At 39.9% G+C, this 19,714-nt stretch overlaps 1 protein-coding gene across 3 annotated transcripts in view; it reads right to left on the minus strand.

Annotated features, from left to right (window-relative positions):
* Positions 1-17,806, minus strand: part of LOC103724269 — a 37,489-nt gene extending 19,683 nt beyond the window's left edge. For all 3 annotated transcript variants that reach the window (XR_005509356.1, XM_039121030.1, XM_026800436.2), the window contains exon 1: positions 17,308-17,806. Coding sequence is in view for 2 of the 3 variants with exons in the window: in XM_039121030.1 (XP_038976958.1) it covers positions 17,337-17,696 (360 nt within the window). In the remaining variant the exon portion in view is untranslated. The remainder of the gene's footprint in view (positions 1-17,307) is intronic.
* Positions 17,807-19,714: the final 1,908 nt, after the last annotated feature.

Genomic DNA, 19,714 nt, shown 5'->3' on the forward strand with positions numbered 1-19,714 from the left:
AAACTCATTAGTAGGTCGAGTACCATATTTTTATACACATTGTGTAATACCGCCCCTAACTCGTCCTTAGAATCAGGCAGCTCATTCTGACTCGGCCTCGACTCAATCGAGTCGGCCGAGTCAACCAAGCACCAAAACTCACTAGCTGGTAACTGAAGGCCTACCGAGTGAGATCTCCGCTCAACTTCTTGGAGAGGCCGAAGCCCTCACTTTTGCTTGTAAAAACCTAGTGTGACCTTCGAGAGGATCTTGGGCCAGTCGTTATTTGCATGAAACAACCAGACAGAGTGGGCAATAATGCCTAAAACCCTCGCCCCTTTTTTTAGCTAATCTCTCCTCAAATCCTCTCTACCATCGCCTTCATCTCTTAGCACCTTCCATATTTTCTGTGCCTTCAACCAATCATCAGAGCCCTCTCGTCGCCGATTCCATCGACTAAACGGTGATCGGTTTCTTCTCTCCTATTTCAAGCCAAGGTAAGGACTTCATCGATCCCCTCATATATTGCCAAAATCCCTCCTCTTTTGCTCCTTTTTCGTTCCTGACGGAGGCCCAAAGGGCTAACTTGCTAGCCGAATCTCGCCGCTACGCCAACAGTCAATATTGAGCTCAATTAAGGGACAGCACTATTTTGAGACAAGGCATCCCCTGTCTCTACGGCCTAAGCCCCTCAGATCCACTTTTCCTCTAGCCTCCAATCCCCTTCCCGCTACCACCCGAATCATCGGCATGGTGGCTGGGCTTGGCGTCCAACCAAGAAATCAAGCCCAACAGAGTTGGAATTAATCTCACTTGTCTTGGAAATACAAGCCATTTGAACCCCTATTAACCCGAACACACTAGCACCGAATCCTCTATTCTTGATCAATTCTTTTCCCTATCTTGAGAGGCTCGAACCCCTCTTCTTTCACCTTTTTCCCTCCACCCTGCTGCAGTGGATGTTGTCTCCCCTATTACTGAAACTAATCCTCTCTCCTCCTCTTCACTGCCTCCCCATCTTGAATCACCCTATCCAAGAGGCCGCTGCCGCAGACAAGCACCCCGCACCACCTGTTAGTGGATCCGAGTCAAGCACAGATCTTCCGGTCTTCCCCCCCTCACCCGTGAACCCTATCCTTCTTTCCCTTTCTCTCTCTCCTGCTATTTCTCTCTTCTTATCTCTCTCTAACCTATTTTGTGATTCTCACAAATCAAAGAGAGATTGAAATAACTAATCTTCAAGGCACCTCTGACTCTAGGGACAGACCCCACACCCAAGGTATCATGAACCCTTTGCCTTAGTTCAAGGGATAGATGCTTCCCATTGGGGGCTAGTTTGGGCTACCGTGCACCCAAATCTTGGCTGCTAGTGGGTAGATCTAATGTCATAACCCTTGATATGGAAGGATCGTGGGTTGTGGAGCCCTAGGTTGACTTCTACAAAGCAGGGGGCCCTTCATATGCCTAAGACTTTAAAATGATATCCTCGTCTGCTTTGGAAAATAATTAAAAAAATTGAATCAAGATGACATAAATTATGCATCATAGCATATGTTTATTTAGTCGAATATGATGTTTGTTCTCAAGTCTTATTATGATCATACGGGTTTAGGACCTAGCCGGTGGAGAAATCACTAGCACATGCTATTTTGTGGGCATGTTTTTTGAGTGAACTAGATCTACTTTCCTTTCGGGCCACACTAGTGGGGCAATCAGTAGCACATGTTGATAAATAGCATGTTTCTCATGAGCAAGTTTCTTCCAGGCCATACCAACGTGGGATCATTGCCACAATTAAAAGGATAAGAGAGACCAGATGGTTTATATATATTGATCTAGAAATTGATTTTTTGCTCTAATGCATCATATATTTTATAAGTAATGCTACTAAATATGCTTTATGAATGTTATCATATATTTATCAAAATATTTTATTCACAATTGCAAATTATCCTATGAGAAACATGTGGGATTATGGGATTATGGGACTGATATTTTTATCAAATTATGCTTGATCCAACTAGAAGTAAAGCTAACTTACTAGGCTATTAGCTCTCTTTTTATTTTTATTGCTCTTTTCAAATGTCAATGATTAACTTAGATGGGATTATGGGACTGATATTTTTATCAGGTCCATCATATATGTTTGTAATGTGAACTTTTATTACTTTAAAACTTTTTCTAAGTACTTTACTTTGACCTTGAATGATATTATGAAGGAAATATTTTTTACAAGATTCGCCGTCTTAGTACCAGACCACGTACCGGTGCAACACTAGCACAGTGTCTGTACAGTATGATACAGAATTTTTTTCGGCATACCAAGTATCGATACGCCACCCGTATCGGCTACCAGTATCGAACTGATACGGTACGGTACGCTCCTTACCGCCCGATTCAGGCTAATACGGCATACCATGATTTTGTACAATAATTCCGAGAGGCCTTGCATGTCTTGAGGGTCAAACCTTGAAGGATATATGGCGATCTATCACATGCCCGCTCGTGCCTGTAGGACAAGACGTGACAGATTTAATGGTCTCAGAGCTTAAGCTTTAGATCCTTAGAGTTTAGACTAGCTAGTCGAGAGTGGGTAGAAATTTAGGACATGATGGAATGCCTTCAAATAATTTTGCCTAAAAAAATCCATTATTACTAAAAATTGTCTAAATCATTAATAACATTGAATCTTATTCCTGTGGACATAGGTTGAAATGGCCAAAACCATGACCCTAGCCAACCTTGCTGAGGGATCCCGAGCGACCAGCACTTGCCACATAGTAGGCACCTCCCGAGTAGGAAACAACCTCCACTCTTCTTCTACCTCTCGGATAGTTGATAGCTTGTCAGAAGGTGGGACAACTAGACGGTATATTAGTTCTACCCACCATCAAGGTGATACTCCCAAAATCACTAGCACTCAAGGCATTGGTGGAGTTTCGAGGAATCAAGGCTAGATTGCTAATTATATTTTGGTGCAGACTGGCTTTTTGCAGCAGATAGGGCAGCAAAAAAACCAAGGTTGGCCAACCATTAGGGGCAGAAAAGGGATTGTCAAAATTAAGAAAATGGCACCACCCTCTCCTGGGATCCTAAAATGGCTGAAAGAGATAAAGAAGGCTTTTACAGCCATGAATTGCACAGACTAGGAAAAGGTTTGTTTTGCCACCTACCAACAACAAGGTGAAGCCTAGGAGTGGTGGGAGGTTGTAAAGAGGCAACATGAGAATGACCCACAGCCTATCACTTAGAGCATATTTTATCAGGAGTTCTTAGATGCACTACGCTGAGAACGTTCGATACCAAGAGGAAAAGTTTATCAAGTTGATCCAAGGCAACATGATACTAACCCATGATGAAGCTAAGTTCATAGAACTGTCCCGTTTTTCCCTAGACTTGGTGATAACTAAAGCTCACGAAGTTCGAAGATTTGAAAGAGGATTGAGGCCAAAGATCAAGGCTGGTGTAAGCCAATGGGGCTAACCACTAATAGAGAAGTGGCCAACAAGTCAAAGGTGTAGAACAGGAAGTGAAAAATATGGCACAGGCAAGGGGGTCGTAACTTGGAAGAGTCCCAAGCCAAATGGACCACAGGGTGGTCAACCTCAAATGATTGTCTCAAAAGGCGGGCACCTTTCAAAAAAAACTATAGGATCCAACAAGAGAAAAGGCCTCAGCGTACCAGGTGCAGAGGCTTCTATGCTGAGAAGGATGGTTCTTAGGAGCTTACTTTGAGCGGGGTCAATAGAGCCATAAAGCAGCGAATTACCCTGCCGCTAGAATATCAAGTATAGATATCCCTCTCAAAATGCACCAAGACCGCCACCCACTTGTACTCCTCCAGCTAGACAAGCTTCCTATCAGGGTCAGGTAGCATCTTCGAGCATAATAAGGAAAGAGTCAGAAGCCAATGAACCAAGCTTGAATTTATGCTCAAACCCAGCAAGATGCCTAAGCATCCAACGATGTGGTAACTGGTACTCTAATTTTTTCTTGTACTTAATGAAATTAAGTCTATATAATTTTGCATTCTTGTGAATCATGTTTACTAATTTAGTAAAAATTATTAGTAATAGTAAAATTTTAATTTGTCATAGGTATGATTAGAGTATCTTTTGCATATACTTATGTTTGACCCTGGAGCTACCTATTCCATCTCTATCAATTTTACTAAAACGGATGGCATTGTACTCGCGCTCCTAAACTCTAAGTTATACATGTCTACCCTGAACGAGAGTGTCATCATAGTTGACATAGTATGCAAGTCTTGCACAGTGAGCATCTAAGATCATGAGCTATTAGCTAATTTAATGGTCTTGGACTCTTGGATATGAAGAACCTTGATATCATCTTATAAATAGATTTGTTGGCTGCTTACCACATGAAAGTGGATTGTTTTGGGAAGAAGATAACTTTTCAGATCTCAGGGCAACCAGAAATCAGTTTCATATGTAGTGGAGTAAATAACCCTATTCGGGTGATATTTCTTATGCATGCTTTTTGGCTGCTGTGAAAAGGATGTACAAGATATCCGGCTGCTGTAATCAACACTCAACAAGAAGAATCAAAGTTGGAAAACATCCCTATAGTAAGAGAGTTTCGTAATATTTTTCTAGAGAATCTACTGGAACTGTCACCAAACAGGAATACAGAATTCTCCAAAGATCTAGTGCCTAGCGTTGGAAAATTTTTCAAGGCTCCCTACTGAATGGCTCCAGCCGAACTAAAGGAACTAAAACAACGATTCAAGTAGCTACTTGATAAGGCTTTATCAAATCTAGTCTCTTCATAGTGTATTTATATACATTTTATCAAAATGATGGGAGTATACAACTATTAAATAGAGTATAGGGTGCCAAATAAAGTGATAGTTCGGAACAAATATCCTCTGCCAAGGATCAATGCTTTTTTATCAACCTCAAGGTGACCAAGTCTTTTCCAAGATTGATTTTTGGTTTGGCCATTTTCAATTAAAGAGCAAGACTGAAGATGCCCTTAATGTACGGTTCTAACATGTCATGTGGGGGCAGCGGAAGCTAGAAATTTTAAATTTTTCTTAATAAAATCCCTTTACATGAAACCCTATTAAGCCAAAATCACCTTAATGGTAACAATCAAATAATATAATATAAATGCAGAAATTAAAAAATACCTCTAACGCTAATCCAATGTGCAGAATTTTCACTAGATGCCCAAATGTTCACCCTCCAACATTGATCCACACGGAAAAATTGATTTGAGACTTTAGCTTTAAAGACTTTGATCCTTGATGCAGAATTCTTCCAAAGAACTCTAATGGCTTGCTTTCCTTCCTTTCTAATTTTCTTCTACCTTCTAAAATCACTTCTAATCCTTTTGTCCTAAAGAAGACCACCTTGTCTTGGCTTAGGACACACTAGAAGCAATGTAGAAAAGAGAAGAAGCTATGTAAGAAAGAAGGGATAAGAGAGAGAGAGAGAGTTGGATTGGAATCGAGATGGATGAAAACACCGGGAGCAACTCCCTTTTATAGATGGCCTACGGATGTGAGGGCTTGGCGCTTCATGAGGCAAGAGGCGCCTCATCAAGGGGTGCCATCCAATCATGAATCAAGGGACATATCAAATGAAGGGTTGTGATAAGGAGTTAGTATTGTTTCATCCTTATCCAACCAAGAGATGCTTTCATGATATGTCTCTTCATTCATGTGCCGTACTCCTCCCTATTTTCTTTTCTTCTCACGCATGAAAAGTAGGAGCCAACCTCATCCATTCATCAATGCTTGATGATGATCCAAAGGCCATAATTAGTGGCGCCATAATCCCCTTAGGCGTGAGGATGAGAGAGAGATTTAAGTGGATAAGATCGAAAGGATGTTTCATCCTTATCCACTTATAATCTTCACGTATTCTCTCTCCCTTCATATCTCACGCCCCAATGAAGCCCATCACGCCTCCAATGAAAGCCCCTTGATCACGCCATGCAATCTTTCATCACAAGATTATGTGATCTAATGGCTAGGAATGCATGCGTCATCATCTTTATCCATCTCATCATCTAATGATGATCCAACAGTCAAAAATGAATGATTTATCAAATCTAATCTAATTAGACTCAAAACAAGCTAATTAGGTGCCAACTCTTGGCTAACCCATATAAGGATATGATCTAATCAAATTAGATCAATCAAGAATCAGATTTGAATCCAATTCGAATCAGGAACTAAGGTTTGCAACACGTGCTAGCATGTTCATCTTGCAAACATGATCTAATCTAATTAGACCCTTGATCAGTTTTCTTGTGTGACCCATTGGGTTCCATACTTAGCCAGCAATAGGTGTGGGTTCGAGTTGACCTAATTTGATTAGAACTCTTCTAATTAATTTAGGTCCAAACAGCGCAAATCCGATCTTAACAATTAGAACTCTTTCTAATTGGTGATCGAATTAAACTCTTTAATTCGATCAAACCTACAAGACAAGATTGACGTCTTGCAACGTGTCATGTCTACCCAGAAAATATGGAATTTGGTAAAAATACCAAAAATACCCTTCAGTGGCAAGTTACCGTGCAATTCAATCCTTTAATCAAACTGCATCCTGAATATGTATATGAGTATGGATCTATGTCAAACTCAATTACATATTCATGTTTCTCTCAATCTTTTAATAATAATTCGAATAATGAAATATTAGAAACTCTTTCTAATTTTCATTCTACTTTGATCAAAGATTTTCTGAATTATCATATGATTAGAATAAATAAGATACGGTCTTCTCTTACTAAAAGTGATTGATTCCTTGTCAACCTACTCATAACCTTCGTACACAATTCACCATATCCGAAAGATCCCGTGCACAACATATTGTCATGAATAAGAGTAAACCAAAACATAGATTCATGTGCACAAGATACCATGGTGATCTCAGGTCCCGCTAAGAGAATCATCTTTAGACATGTAAGTAAGACTCCATAAGATATTCTCCTGACAGGTCAATTCAGTGAACTCATTCCTCTAATGAGCACCCACATCTTTGTATTAATGTCTCCACACAAGTGATTGTAAGATCAATCACCCTCTGCATCGAGCATACATAAAATGTGCCAGTCTTGCCGGTAGCATTGATCCCCGACTCAATGTACCAATGATTGGGAATACTTAAGATTAGGATTTTAGGTCTCACTAGTATGATCTCATCATAGCTCTAAAACAATTGCCCTAATCTAACGGGTTCATCACAAATATAAGAAACAGCATATGATGAAACACAATGCCTTTATTTATAATCAAATGTCACATACATGATTTGCAAAATCAAAAGAAAATCCTTCGCAATACAAATTGTGATTGGCTCGTAGGGCATCTATTCTTTCACTTAAAACAGCCCTCCGGACTAGATATGGGCACTATGAATTTTTGGTGCCAGACTAAGAAATGCCCCATTAGCTTTCATATAAACAAAGTATTCAAACCTTATTTAGATCAATATGTGGTATTTTTTATAGATGGTATTCTGGTTTATCCTAAAAGACATGAGGAGTATAAAAAACATTTGAGAATAATGTTGCAAACACTAAGAGAGTAGAGACTATATGCCAAGCTAAAAAGTGTCAATTCTAGCTTGAAAGCATCCATTTTCTAGAATACATAATCTATAAAGAAGGCATCTTTGTGGATCCAGGGAAATTGAAGGTAATTGTGGATTAGAGCGGACCGACCAATGTGCCCGAGGTCTATGGCTTCCTTCGGCTAGCTGAATATTACAGAAGATCTATTGAAATGCTTTCTTACAAAGTAGTGCCTCTAACCCGATTAACTTGGGCCCTAAGACCAGATTGCTAAGCCCCTACGGTCCTCGGACTCACCTGCTTAGCTCGACTCAGCATTAACTTAGTCAAGTCAGCCTATCAAGGGCAGCTTGACCCTGACGGAAAGTTTATCCACTTGGAGGCGTTTGAGTGTGTGGTGGTCTCGGTGCATTCTAAGAGGGTTGTCAATACCTGATATTCTGATAGCAAGGCAATCCACTGCTTTATGGCCCTACTAACCATACTCGAAGTAAGCCTCTAAGAACCAACACCAATTCTTCCCAGCATAGAACCTAATACACCAAGGCCCTTTCTCCTGTTGGGTTTTACAGTTTTTTTTAAAGGAGCCTACCACTTAAGACAATCAATTGAGGGTTGACATCCCTATTATCTACCAGGCCTAAGCCTCTTTCTAGGGTTATGACCCCTTTCCTACTCCATATTTTCCACTTGCTATTCTACTACTTTTGTCTTGTTGGCTATTTCTCCTTAAGTGATCAGCCCTATTGGTCGTACGCTAGCCATAATCTCTGACCTCAATCCTCTCTCGAATCCCGAAGCTTTACGGGCTTCAGTGGTCACTAGATTTGAATACCTCATTCATTAGGTCAAGAAAGTTGCTGGGGCATTTGTCAAACTGAAGAGTCACCAAAAATTCATAATGCCCATATCTAGTTAGGAAGGCTATTTTAAGGGCATCTTCAGCTTTGCTCTTTAATTGACGATAACCAAACCAAAGATCAATCTTGCAAAAAAATTGGGCACCTTGAAGCTGATCAAAATGATCATCAAAGCTTGGCAAAGGATATTTGTTCCGAACTACTTTTTCAAATTACAAAACCAATATTTATTATGGACTCAATCAAATATCATTTTTTTTGAAATAGAAGAGGGCAGCGGCTAGATCTTAATTCTCCTGCCCTTAGTCCCTTAGTCCGATCCACTCTAATTGTCAGCATGTAAAAAGAATAAGAGAAACAAAAAGTAAGCTAATAGCTCAATAAGTCACTGAGTCCCTCAATCCCTCACCAACTAACAAGTTTTGCCACTAGGTCAACTCGAGTGAGTCAAGCTAAGCCGGGCAAGTCTAAGAATGAGTTAATAGGGGTATTACACATTGACTAGAAAAAGATAAAAAGAGCTCTACCCTGCTTTTCGTCCAATTTCTCTGTTAACTAAAAAAGAAATTTGGCTGCATAAATAAAAGACCTATGTATAACTTTATTTATTTTTAATGAAAGTAGAGAGCATAGAATAACAATTTTGAAAGTATTCTATTACTTTATTTTCTGATAGATTCAAGTTAAGCAAGTTGAAGAAAATTCTTTCTTCTCCCTAATTGGATCATAAACTAACTATAATTATGTCACTTTTCAAGACTCCTAAATTGGAGAAGGATACCTAATAATCACAACAATTTATGGAAATCGCACTTTGACCAACAATAGGATGCCAAAAGCCTATAAATAAACTTACAAAGTAACATAAAAATAGCATAAAATTAGATAATAAAATCCTATGAAAAATTGAAAATAAATTCTACTATAACCCTAAATTTTTAAGTGCATCAATTTCTCACTTTAAGTCCTAAATAACTCATCTGATTACTTATATCTATAGAGAGAGAGATAGAGAGAAGGGGGAGGAGAGAGATTAATTGATCTTTGCATGTAAATTCAAATTAGATATACAACCAAATCCAGATTGACCATCTTTTATCCAACATATTGGAAGTCAGGTAGATTTGCTAGCCAATGGAGAAGTCAAAAAATTGCATAAACATTATAAGGTGTGATAGCATCGACTAAAGGTGGATGCATGTGTCTAGAGATGAAGGAATCTCAAACCATGCTTGAACAATTATGATAAAAGGTGGATACAATGTCATGTAACATTGACAAAATATTTCCCAATTCAAGAAGTCCGTGTGACATCAATAATCAATCCAACCATCTTCAAAAAATTGTTTATGTTTGATGAATATTGGTGTTTACAACACATCCCAACTGATGGTAGTAGGTCAGCTGATTGACGGCCACCTGACGCAGTCAAAGGCCGGAGAATGATAGGAAACCCCAGCAATGGAAAGTAGGCTAAGGAGTCTATGGAGCAGCCATGTCACCCAGTGAGGGTCGGTACTCAGCTAACATGGCGACATGCTGTCAGTAATAGGCAGGTCAAACTACCAAAAGGTACCACGCAGGTCTCACAGAACAATAATTAAATAAATCCGGTTGAGTGGTCATCTAAGGCATAGGCCAACTAATAGAAGTCACAAGTACAGGCCAATTGCCTATAGGAAGGATAGATATCAATCAAGTTTGACAACATCAGGCCATCGGCCAAGTACAAGGCAGGGGTTGCAAGTAGAACGTGGAGTGGTCCCTGGTATGACTGATCATGGAAAGTGGGATAAATGGGCGAACCTGATTACTATAACCACCAAAAGGAGGAAAAGTAGCAGTTATCAGTTGGGTAGTGATGCAGGAGCAAGAGCCCGAGTCATCCTAGATATGTGTCGTGTTTGAATCGTCACTTGGGTGTGCCCGAATTACATTGGGTTCAATATTTTCAGCACCTAGTTATAATCCTTAATTTAGGTTTGTAATTTGCTTATTTGTGTTTGATAATTGTGTCCATATAATTGAATGCCAAGTGGCATCAAAGCGCCCAAGTCATGTAAGCGTGAGAAGAGGAATTGACTTGGTCAAAGTCGAGTTGTCTTAGAAGTCCTAGTTTATTTGGAGTCCAAGAGTTCTAGATTGTTTGGAGTCTTATTTATTGAATCCATGTGTCATTTGAAAGAGTCCTAGCTTATTTGAACTCTTAGTCCATATGTCTTTAAAGAGTTCCTACTTATTTGGAAGTCTTAGCTGGTTTAGTGGATTTCGTCAACCGATTTGGTCAGCTGATTTCGTCAGTTGATTTCATCAGTTGATCTCGTCAGTTGATTTCGTCAGTTGACGTCAGCCGATTCCTAGTTTATTTGGAGTCCAAGAGTCCTAGATTGTTTGGACTCTTATTTATTGAGTCCATGTGTTGTTTGAAAGAGTCCTAGCTTATTTGAACTCTTAGTCCATGTGTCTTTAAAGAATCCTACTTATTTGGGAGTCTTAGCTAGTTTAGTGGATTTCGTCAATCGATTTGGTCAGTCGATTTCGTCAGCTGATTTCTTAGCTGATTTCGTCAGTTGATTTCGTTAGTTGATTTAATTTAAAAGAGTCAATGTTTAGTTGGAATCCTAAAATTCTGATTGTAAGAGTCCATATTTTTCCAACCTCTTACTCTATATAAAAAGAAGGTTGAAGAATAAAATTAAATAATTAATTTTGGTTTTCAATTGCTCTTGAAATTAAGAGGCGTGACGCATTTTTTTCATCCTTTGGTGAGACTCCAAAGGTTCCTTCCTAGGTGAGACGCCTTGAAAATCCTTAGTGAGACGCCGAGATTCTTCATTGGTAAAAGCTGGAAAGATGAGACTCCTCCTTCTTCATGCCAACCCCGGATTCTTGAGCGAAGGTGAGACTCATTCAATCAAGACCTAGTTATCTTTCTTACATCTTCCTTACATCTATCATTACCACGCCCTAACTCTAGCCCTAGTCCAATTATTCGCCACTTTCTTAACTTCGCAGCCATACATAGAACCCAATCTCTTCATCATCATCATCTTCTTCTTCCTTCATCCTTCCATCAATCAAAAACCCTAATCGCAACTTAAGAAAAACAAAAGAAAAAGCAAAGTCAGCCCTTCCGTCCGAGTCCACCACATAAACCCCATCCCCGTACTGCGTCAATTAGGATCAGAGCGACCATCCTACCTCTGTTCTGCGTCAAGTGGTATCAAAGCATCCATCCCACCTCCCGACTACGTCAATTGGTTTCAGAGCATCCATCCCACCTTCCAACTGTGTCAACTGCTATTAGAGCAAATCGATCCACATAAGTACAAGAAGAAGTCGTCTTTACTATTATGATTCCTACTATGATGATTCTTACTATTATGATCCCTACTACGATGATCCCTACTATAACAATCAATACTATCCCTACAACATCGAACGGCAACAAGATAATATGATGAGTGAAGTTCAAAATCAAATGGCTGCACTAGCATAGAAGATGGATGTTGTGGAGGCAGAACTACGACGTCGTAGCTATGTCAAACCACAAGTTGGACGACGACCTTCAGAACGCAGCAACAAAGGTACCCCTTCTCCTCGAGATATTTTTTTATCCATAAAATCTGAAATTTTTGCAAATATGGGTACATATTTGGAGCGAGGAACAACAAAATTATGCAGAAAAACAATGAGTCCCATGTCGCAAAGAAGAGGCAAACCCGATTGCTCTAAGTGCGGTGGCCGAGGGCACCTCGCCGACATTTGTCCCACTAAAGATCAGCAGAATTTCAAAGAAGATCTTAGCGCTAGTCTTGAAAATTCAGAAGCATCGTCTGATGATGTCCCCGCCACTAAGTTCCCTTCCCCTTCTCCTGAAGTCTCTCCTAAGCCCGCTGAGGTTGTGGACAAGGAGAAAGACAACGTGGAAAAACAAATTTCAAAGGTGATACTATCTGAATCTGAGCCTATTTTAGTTATTATTTCTGATGTAACTCCAGAAGAATTGCCCAAGGAAAACAGTTCAAAAAATTCAGCGGAGATCAAACATGAAGATGGAACTGTATTCGCATTCGATGGTTCTGAAATTTCAGAAAAGATGCCAACAGATTTTGAGGTGAATAATCTAATTTTTAGTCAAAAGCCGAGAGGAGCACAAGCATGATCTTCAGGTTCTTCGATCGGAAGAGTTTTATGTAAGTCTGAAAAGGTATTTGTTTGTTGATTTCTAAGATCTCTTCCTAGAATTCATAAATTCAGATCAAGGCGATCAACGAATTACGGCACGCATTAGCCCATATCAGCATGCCTCTTCAGTTGGCAGCCCAGATCAATTTGTGCACATCAGCCTCGCGTGCACCAGCCGTGCGCATGCACCCACAGCAGGGTGCGCAGCAGATCAGCACACATGGTGCTTTTCCATGCAGCTTTGTTTTACTTACCGACTACCTAGGGGTCCACCTCGATCGCTTGATTTGCATGAGCTTCTCAGCCCCAACTCGACAGAGTCAAGTTCTTCTCAGCCGGAGAGAATTGATGCAGGAGCAAAAACCCGAAGCATCCTAGATATGCGTCGTGTTTGGATTGTCGCTTGGGTGTACCCGAATTACAGTGGGTCCAATATTTTCAGCACCTAGTTACACTGATCCTTAATTTGGGTTGTAATTTGCTGATTTGTGTTTGATAATTATGTCCATGTAATTGAATGCCAAGTGGCATCAAAGCGTTCACGTCATGTAAGCATGAGAAGAGCAATTGACTTGGTCAAAATCGAGTTGTCCTAGAAGTCCTAGTTTATTTGGAGTCCAAGAGTCCTAGATTGTTTAAAATCTTATTTATTGAGTCCATGTGTCGTTTGAAAGAGTCCTAGCTTATTTAGACTCTTAGTCCTTGTGTCTTTAAAGAGTCCTAGTTATTTGGAAGTCTTAGTTGGTTTAGTGGATTTCGTCGGTCGATTTGATCAGTCGATTTGGTCGATCGATTTCGTTGGTCGATTTCGTCGGCCGATTTCCTCGGCCGATTTCGTCGGCCGATTTCCTCGGCCGATTTCGTCGGCCGATTTTCTCGGCCGATTTCGTAACTGATTTCGTGAGTTGATTTGATTTAAAAGAGTCCATGTTTAGTTGGAGTCCTAAAATTCTGATTGTAAGAGTCCATATTTTTCCAACCTCTTACTCTATATAAAGGAGAGATTGAAGAATAAAATTAGAGAATAAATTTTGGCTTTCAATTGCTCTTGAAATTAAGAGGCGTGAGGCTTCTTCTTCCTCCTTTGGTGAGACTCCAAAGGTTCCTTCTTCCTAGGTGAGACACCTTGAAAACCTTTGGAGATTCTTCATTGGTAGAAGCTAGAAAGGTAAGACTCCTTCTTCATGCCAACCCCGGATTCTTGAGCGAAGGTAAGACTCTTTCAATCAAGACCTAATTATCTTTCTTACATCTTTCTTGCATCGATCATCACCACGCCCTAACTCTAGCCCTAGTCCAATTATTCGCCACTTCCTTAACTTGGCCGACATACATAGAAACCAATCTCTTCATCATCATCATCTTCTTCTTCCTTCATCCTTCCATCAATCAAAACCCTAACCGCAACTTGAGAATAACAAAAAAGAAAGCAAAGATCAGCCCTTCCATCCGAGTCTACCACATAAACTCCACCACCGTACTGCGTCAATTGGTATCAGAGCGACCATCCCACCTCTGTTCTGCATCAATTGGTATCAGAATGACCACCCCACCCCCGACTGCATCAATTGGTATCAGAGCAACCATCCCACCTTCGTTCTGCGTCAATTGGTATCAGAGCATCCATCCCACCTTCCGACTGCGTCAATTGGTATCAGAGCATCCATCTTACCTTCCGACTACGTCAGGTAAGTAGTAGCATTGAGAGAAAATAGCTATCCAGCAATTAGACAAAGCATGTACAAATATAAAATTGTAATGCTAGAATGAGGCCCTTCAGTCAATCACTGAATCAATTACCAATTTACCTTTGTCAATTTATCTTTCAATTTGTCTTTATCATTAACCTTAGCCCATAGTTTGTAGCTCATATGTCTTAGTCAGTGCTCCCTTCGACGAGTAAGTGGCGTCTTAGTAGCGAAAATCCTTGAAGGTCAAGAAAGTAAGACCTACTGCCATCTATGCCTCTTTCTGGTTTGGACATAGGTGCCATGCCTATGCATCTATCCAACAAGACTCCACGGCCTGCTCTCCTTCCCGTCCCCATCCCAAGGAGAAGGAAGAAAAGAGTGCCAACACTTGGCTAATAGAAAAATCATTCCAATTTTCATCATAAATTGTATGCTTCTGGTCTCTCAATCTGAACAACATCTACCAAAATGAATAATTATTTGAGGCCTTATCTAAATTCAAGGTCCATGAAAGCATGAACAGACTCAGATACACAGTCATGTGTTTTCTCTCATCTTTCATTCAAGTAAGCAAACTTCGGAGAAAAATCCACATACTTAAGGAGACCAATGTTTGAAATATTTAGTCTAATGGTTTCTTCCCACATTGTAAACACTATAAAAGATATTACTGCATTCACATATATAAAATAATAAAAATGGAAAGCAATGACAAGAATACAGATAATCGAAAGAACGACAGCTAAGAGGAAAACTGAAGGACAGCGGAATGACTAACCATGAAGCAGCACGGAGTAGGACTTCAAGAAAAAACAAAATTCACTAAATATAACACATTCAAGCAGAACTAGAATAGGAAAAAAAAGTATCAGAAATCAGTAACAACAGTCGCAATGGTAACCAGGCAATTAACAGGTCCTAGAATAAATAAAAATCAGCAAACAAAATGGAAACACCAACCAGACTTGAAAAGCAAAACCAAATAGATGGATGTCAGCATCCAGCCAATTGAAACTATTATCTACTCAAACAAATTTTCTGACAAATTACCACAAGACCGCCATGGAACTTTTTGCTTTCTTGCAGCTTTTTAATCCTCATGCACCACATAAAGTCAAAACTGTTATCAGGACAGCTAACTTAGGAAGGATTCTTGTTGGAGACGACTTTGCCAAAGAAGTGTAACATCAAAAAGAAGGGAATTCCCTCTTATGGTGGATGATCTAATTCCTATTTTATTACTCTACCATAGCTTCACCAAGATGCCTGGTTTGATTTTACTAATTTGTGAGCTGGGAACATGGAAAGGGGAGCGATCAATTCTTGCAAATAACACCTTATTATAAGATCCTATGGCTCAAAAGAAATTGGAGCATCTACCTAGATGTGTTCATTGAGAAAGATGGAAAGAATGAGGCCTGTCTTTTCTATAGAAGAAAGAATATTGGAAATTGTGTTTTCTTGGAATTTCATAAGGTTGATCATCCACTTATGGAATGAAGAAGAAAATATTTATGTCAAAAGAATTACCTCCCCCCAACATACTTTCTCTCTAAGTGTGTGTGGGCATGGCATCTACTTCCTTATTGTCTTGGCAGGGATAGTGGATAATGTTGCTTCTTAGACATTTATTAAATTTACAAAAGATAACATCAGCTGAAGTCCTCTTATCTCCAAGAAAATACGGTGAAAGTTTTGTAGATTTTTTGCTACTATTTAAGTTTTATAGATAAAATAACAATCAAATCTAATCTTAATTACGGATGTGCCAACATCCAACAAACTGCAACCAAAAATTAATTATGGAGCAGTTATTCATCATCCTAATTGCAAGCAGTAACTCTATGATTCTGAGCCAGATACAAAAATGGACAATGATTTAAAATCATAAGTAGCATGCCTAAATCATCTACCAGATGAAAATAAACCCTCCATGGATCCATGTCATACTTTTTACCACAATTGCTTTCTTTTGGCAGCCAAATCCAGCATGTTCTTAAAGTGTTTATTCTTTATATTTCTACCCTGGAGGTTGGTGTCCAAGACTTTCAAAGTTATCAATTTGATCCTCCCTCTCATTTATGTGCGCAAGTTCATCACAGTTAACCAAATGAATTACCTATTGTGTGTTGTTCCCTTTTGCTGAAGTGTAAGCCACCATCTTTCTCAAACTCTCACATTTTTGTCCTCTATATGGCACTGATTTCCTCTACACTTCCAGCCAGTTCAATGAAGAAATTACTATGACCCATAATTCGAAATTAAAAAAAAAAAAAACAGATGATTCATCTTCCACTTTGTCTAAGGATTGTAACAATTTTCAATTATCACTTTTAGTAAAACAAACGTCTCTTACTTTTGCAAAACAACAATTTGAGTTAACTCATACCATATAATGATTTTAAATATAGCTAAAAGTTTTGATTTGACAGCTCAAAAGGAAGTGATCGACATCCTTCAAATCCAACATGTGTATTCTCAAACAATATCTCAAAATATCGAGCTAAAAATCACATGTGAAGCTTAAATTTTGAATATCAGAAAAAGGGAAAAAAAGGAAAGAAAGACATCGTTCCATAATTGACTGGTTTGTGATCTACTTAGTTTCACACCATTCCTTCCGGAAGTAGTCTACTCCAACAAAACTGAGGTTGACAATCTCTCCATCCAATTAGAGATTTATTCAATTCCGCCAACAAAGTTACATAATTCTCAGAAAAGGAGCTCCTATAATCTGAAGTCTCAGTGCAAGCATATCATCATCGCAATGTCTTATCATCTATTTAACTTGTTAAGATTCACGAAATAATAGGCGCACTCTGCTTAGAGTATCTTGCTAGTTAGGCATTAGATCAGAGAGAACCCAAAGAACAAATTCCTTTTTAAAAAAAATCTAAATAAATCGGTAACTATCCAACTTAATTTAAGATATTTCTTAATGAAAAGCAAGCAAAGGCATGGCAACTAAACTAATAATAACAGTTCGTCACGAAATTAACCTAATTTCATCAAGAAAACCCTAACCCTAGCCGAAATGCTACCTGGAATAGAGGATCCAGCGGCGGATGGATCACTTGCAGTAGCGGTCAGCCTTCTTGCGGACGCGGTCATCGAGGGCCTCTTCGACGGAGCGGGCGCCGGTGCGGGACTTGTTGGCAGGGTCATAGCCGAACTTCTTTGTCTCCACGGGGAAGAGCTCCTCGTACTTCATCCGCTTCGCCGCGTCGATCGTGTACACCCCTCCGCCGGACGCCGCCGCCGCGTCCTCGCCGCTGGCGGGGGCGCCGTCTGTGGGGTTCTCGTCCACCTCCGCCGCTGCCTTCTTATTTTTCTTCTTGTGTTTCTTCTTGTCGATGGCCTTGACGGGGGCGAGGTCGCCGCCCTTGAAGGTCAGCCTCCCCGCCTTTACGTTCTTGTACGCATCCGACATCGTCGTAGAATCGCACTTCCTCTCGTCCTGCGCTTCGATCGCGGCCTCTGTATGTATATAGTGCAGCTGGATATCAGTCGAAGAAGGTGGCCGTTGCTTGGGTTCCGCGTCATGACTAGTAGAGGTGGGCAACGGGCCGTGCCGGGCCGGCCCGGCCCAGGCCCCCCGGGCCCAAAGACTAAACGGGCCGTGCCAGGCACGGCCCGTCCAGCACGGAAGGCCAGCCCGGCCTGGCCCCAGGCCCCTCTATTGGTGGGCCGGGCCGGGCACGGCACGCCACGGGCCGTGCCAGGCACGGCACGTAACGGGCGCAAACGGGCCGTGCCAGGCACGGCCCGCAACGTCTCCAAACGGGCCGTGCCCGGCACGGCCCGTAACGGCTCCAGACAGGCCGTGCCAGGCACGGCCCGTCTGGAGAGGGGGGAGGAAAATAGCCGTTTCCAACGGCTATTTTCGTAAAAATGACCCTTTTACCCCTCCCAACAGTCCAATAACGGCTGAATTGAGGGGTATTTTGGGAAAAAAAAAAATTTTGGGCTTCTATAAATAGCCCATTCCTCCCTCATTCTCACCACACCAAACCTCTCATTCTCTCCTTCTCTACTGCTATTATTTCTCTCTTCTAAAGTGCTCTTCTAGCAATTTAATTTTTAGTTTGTTCAAGTGCTACACAAGAGGAGGTTCCTGTTGAGAAGAGAAGGTCGCTTCTGTTGAGAGCACAAGAAGAAGCTCGGAATCTCGGCTCTGCCTCTGCCCTCCGACCCTCTACTCAATTCCTCCTTGCGGTTAGTTTTTATTTTTTGAATTAATTATAGATATGTCATCTTTTGAGAAGAAACTAATCCCCAACCCCCTGTTCCTAGTTCCTCTAGAACTGGTGAACCGAGTGAAGGTCAAACCTCTTCTCGTAAGAGGACTAGTACTGTATGGAATGAATTTGATAGAGTTATGGTTAAGGGAGTCTGGAAAGCTAAATGTAAAAAATGTGCCAAACTTTATAGTTGTAGTAGTAGTGGGGGAACAGGGCATTTAAAAAGACATCAAGAGAGTCATAGGATGCATGATTCTCATGCTCAAACTCAAAGTACCCTTAATATACAAGGGGGATTACTTGTAGGTAATTTTGCATATAATCATGAAAATCAAAGAAAAGCACTTGTAAAATGGATAGTTAAAAATGAATTACCTTTTAGTTTATGTGAATCTTTTAATTTTGAAGAATATGTTCAATTAAACCTACAACCTGCTTACAAAAGAACTAGTAGGCGTACATTTAGAAGAGTAGCTATGACCAATTTTTTAGCAATGAAACAAAATTTAATTGAAACACTTTCTACTTTAAATGTAAAAATTTCATTAACTTCTGATATTTGGTCAGCAACTGTAGGTAGTAATTGTTTTATTGCCATTACTGCTCATTATATTGATAATGATTGGCAATTAAATAAACGTATTCTTGCTTTTCGTGCTTTTGATTTTCCACATTCTGGGCAACAAATTTCAAATATAATTTATCAAACTGCATGTTCATATAATATTAATGATAAAATTATATCTATTACTTTTGATAATGCATCTAATAATAATTCTGCTGTTGTATTATTAAGAGACTCATTGCATCCCATATTAGATGGAAATTTACTACATATTAGATGTGCATGTCATATCTTAAATCTTTCTGTTCAAGCTGGCATGGGCATGATTCAAGATGTGATTTCAAAAATTAGAAATGCAGTTTCTTTTATTCATGCTTCTAGATCAAGACTTCAAGAATTTAAGGAATTATGCATAAATCATGGTAAACGTTTTAAAAAATTTAAACTTGATGTAATTACTCGTTGGAACTCCACATATAGCATGATACATGATGCATACCCATATAAAAATTTATTAAGTGCATATATTAATGATCGTGGATTAGGATTTACATTGACTGAAACTGATTGGAATAAAGGAAAAAATTTGGAAGATTTTTTGCTTAGTTTTTATAATGCTACCAATGTTCTTTCTGGTATTTA

Source organism: Phoenix dactylifera, unplaced genomic scaffold, assembly GCF_009389715.1.
Source record: "Phoenix dactylifera cultivar Barhee BC4 unplaced genomic scaffold, palm_55x_up_171113_PBpolish2nd_filt_p 000950F, whole genome shotgun sequence".
Lineage (NCBI taxonomy): Eukaryota > Viridiplantae > Streptophyta > Magnoliopsida > Arecales > Arecaceae > Phoenix > Phoenix dactylifera.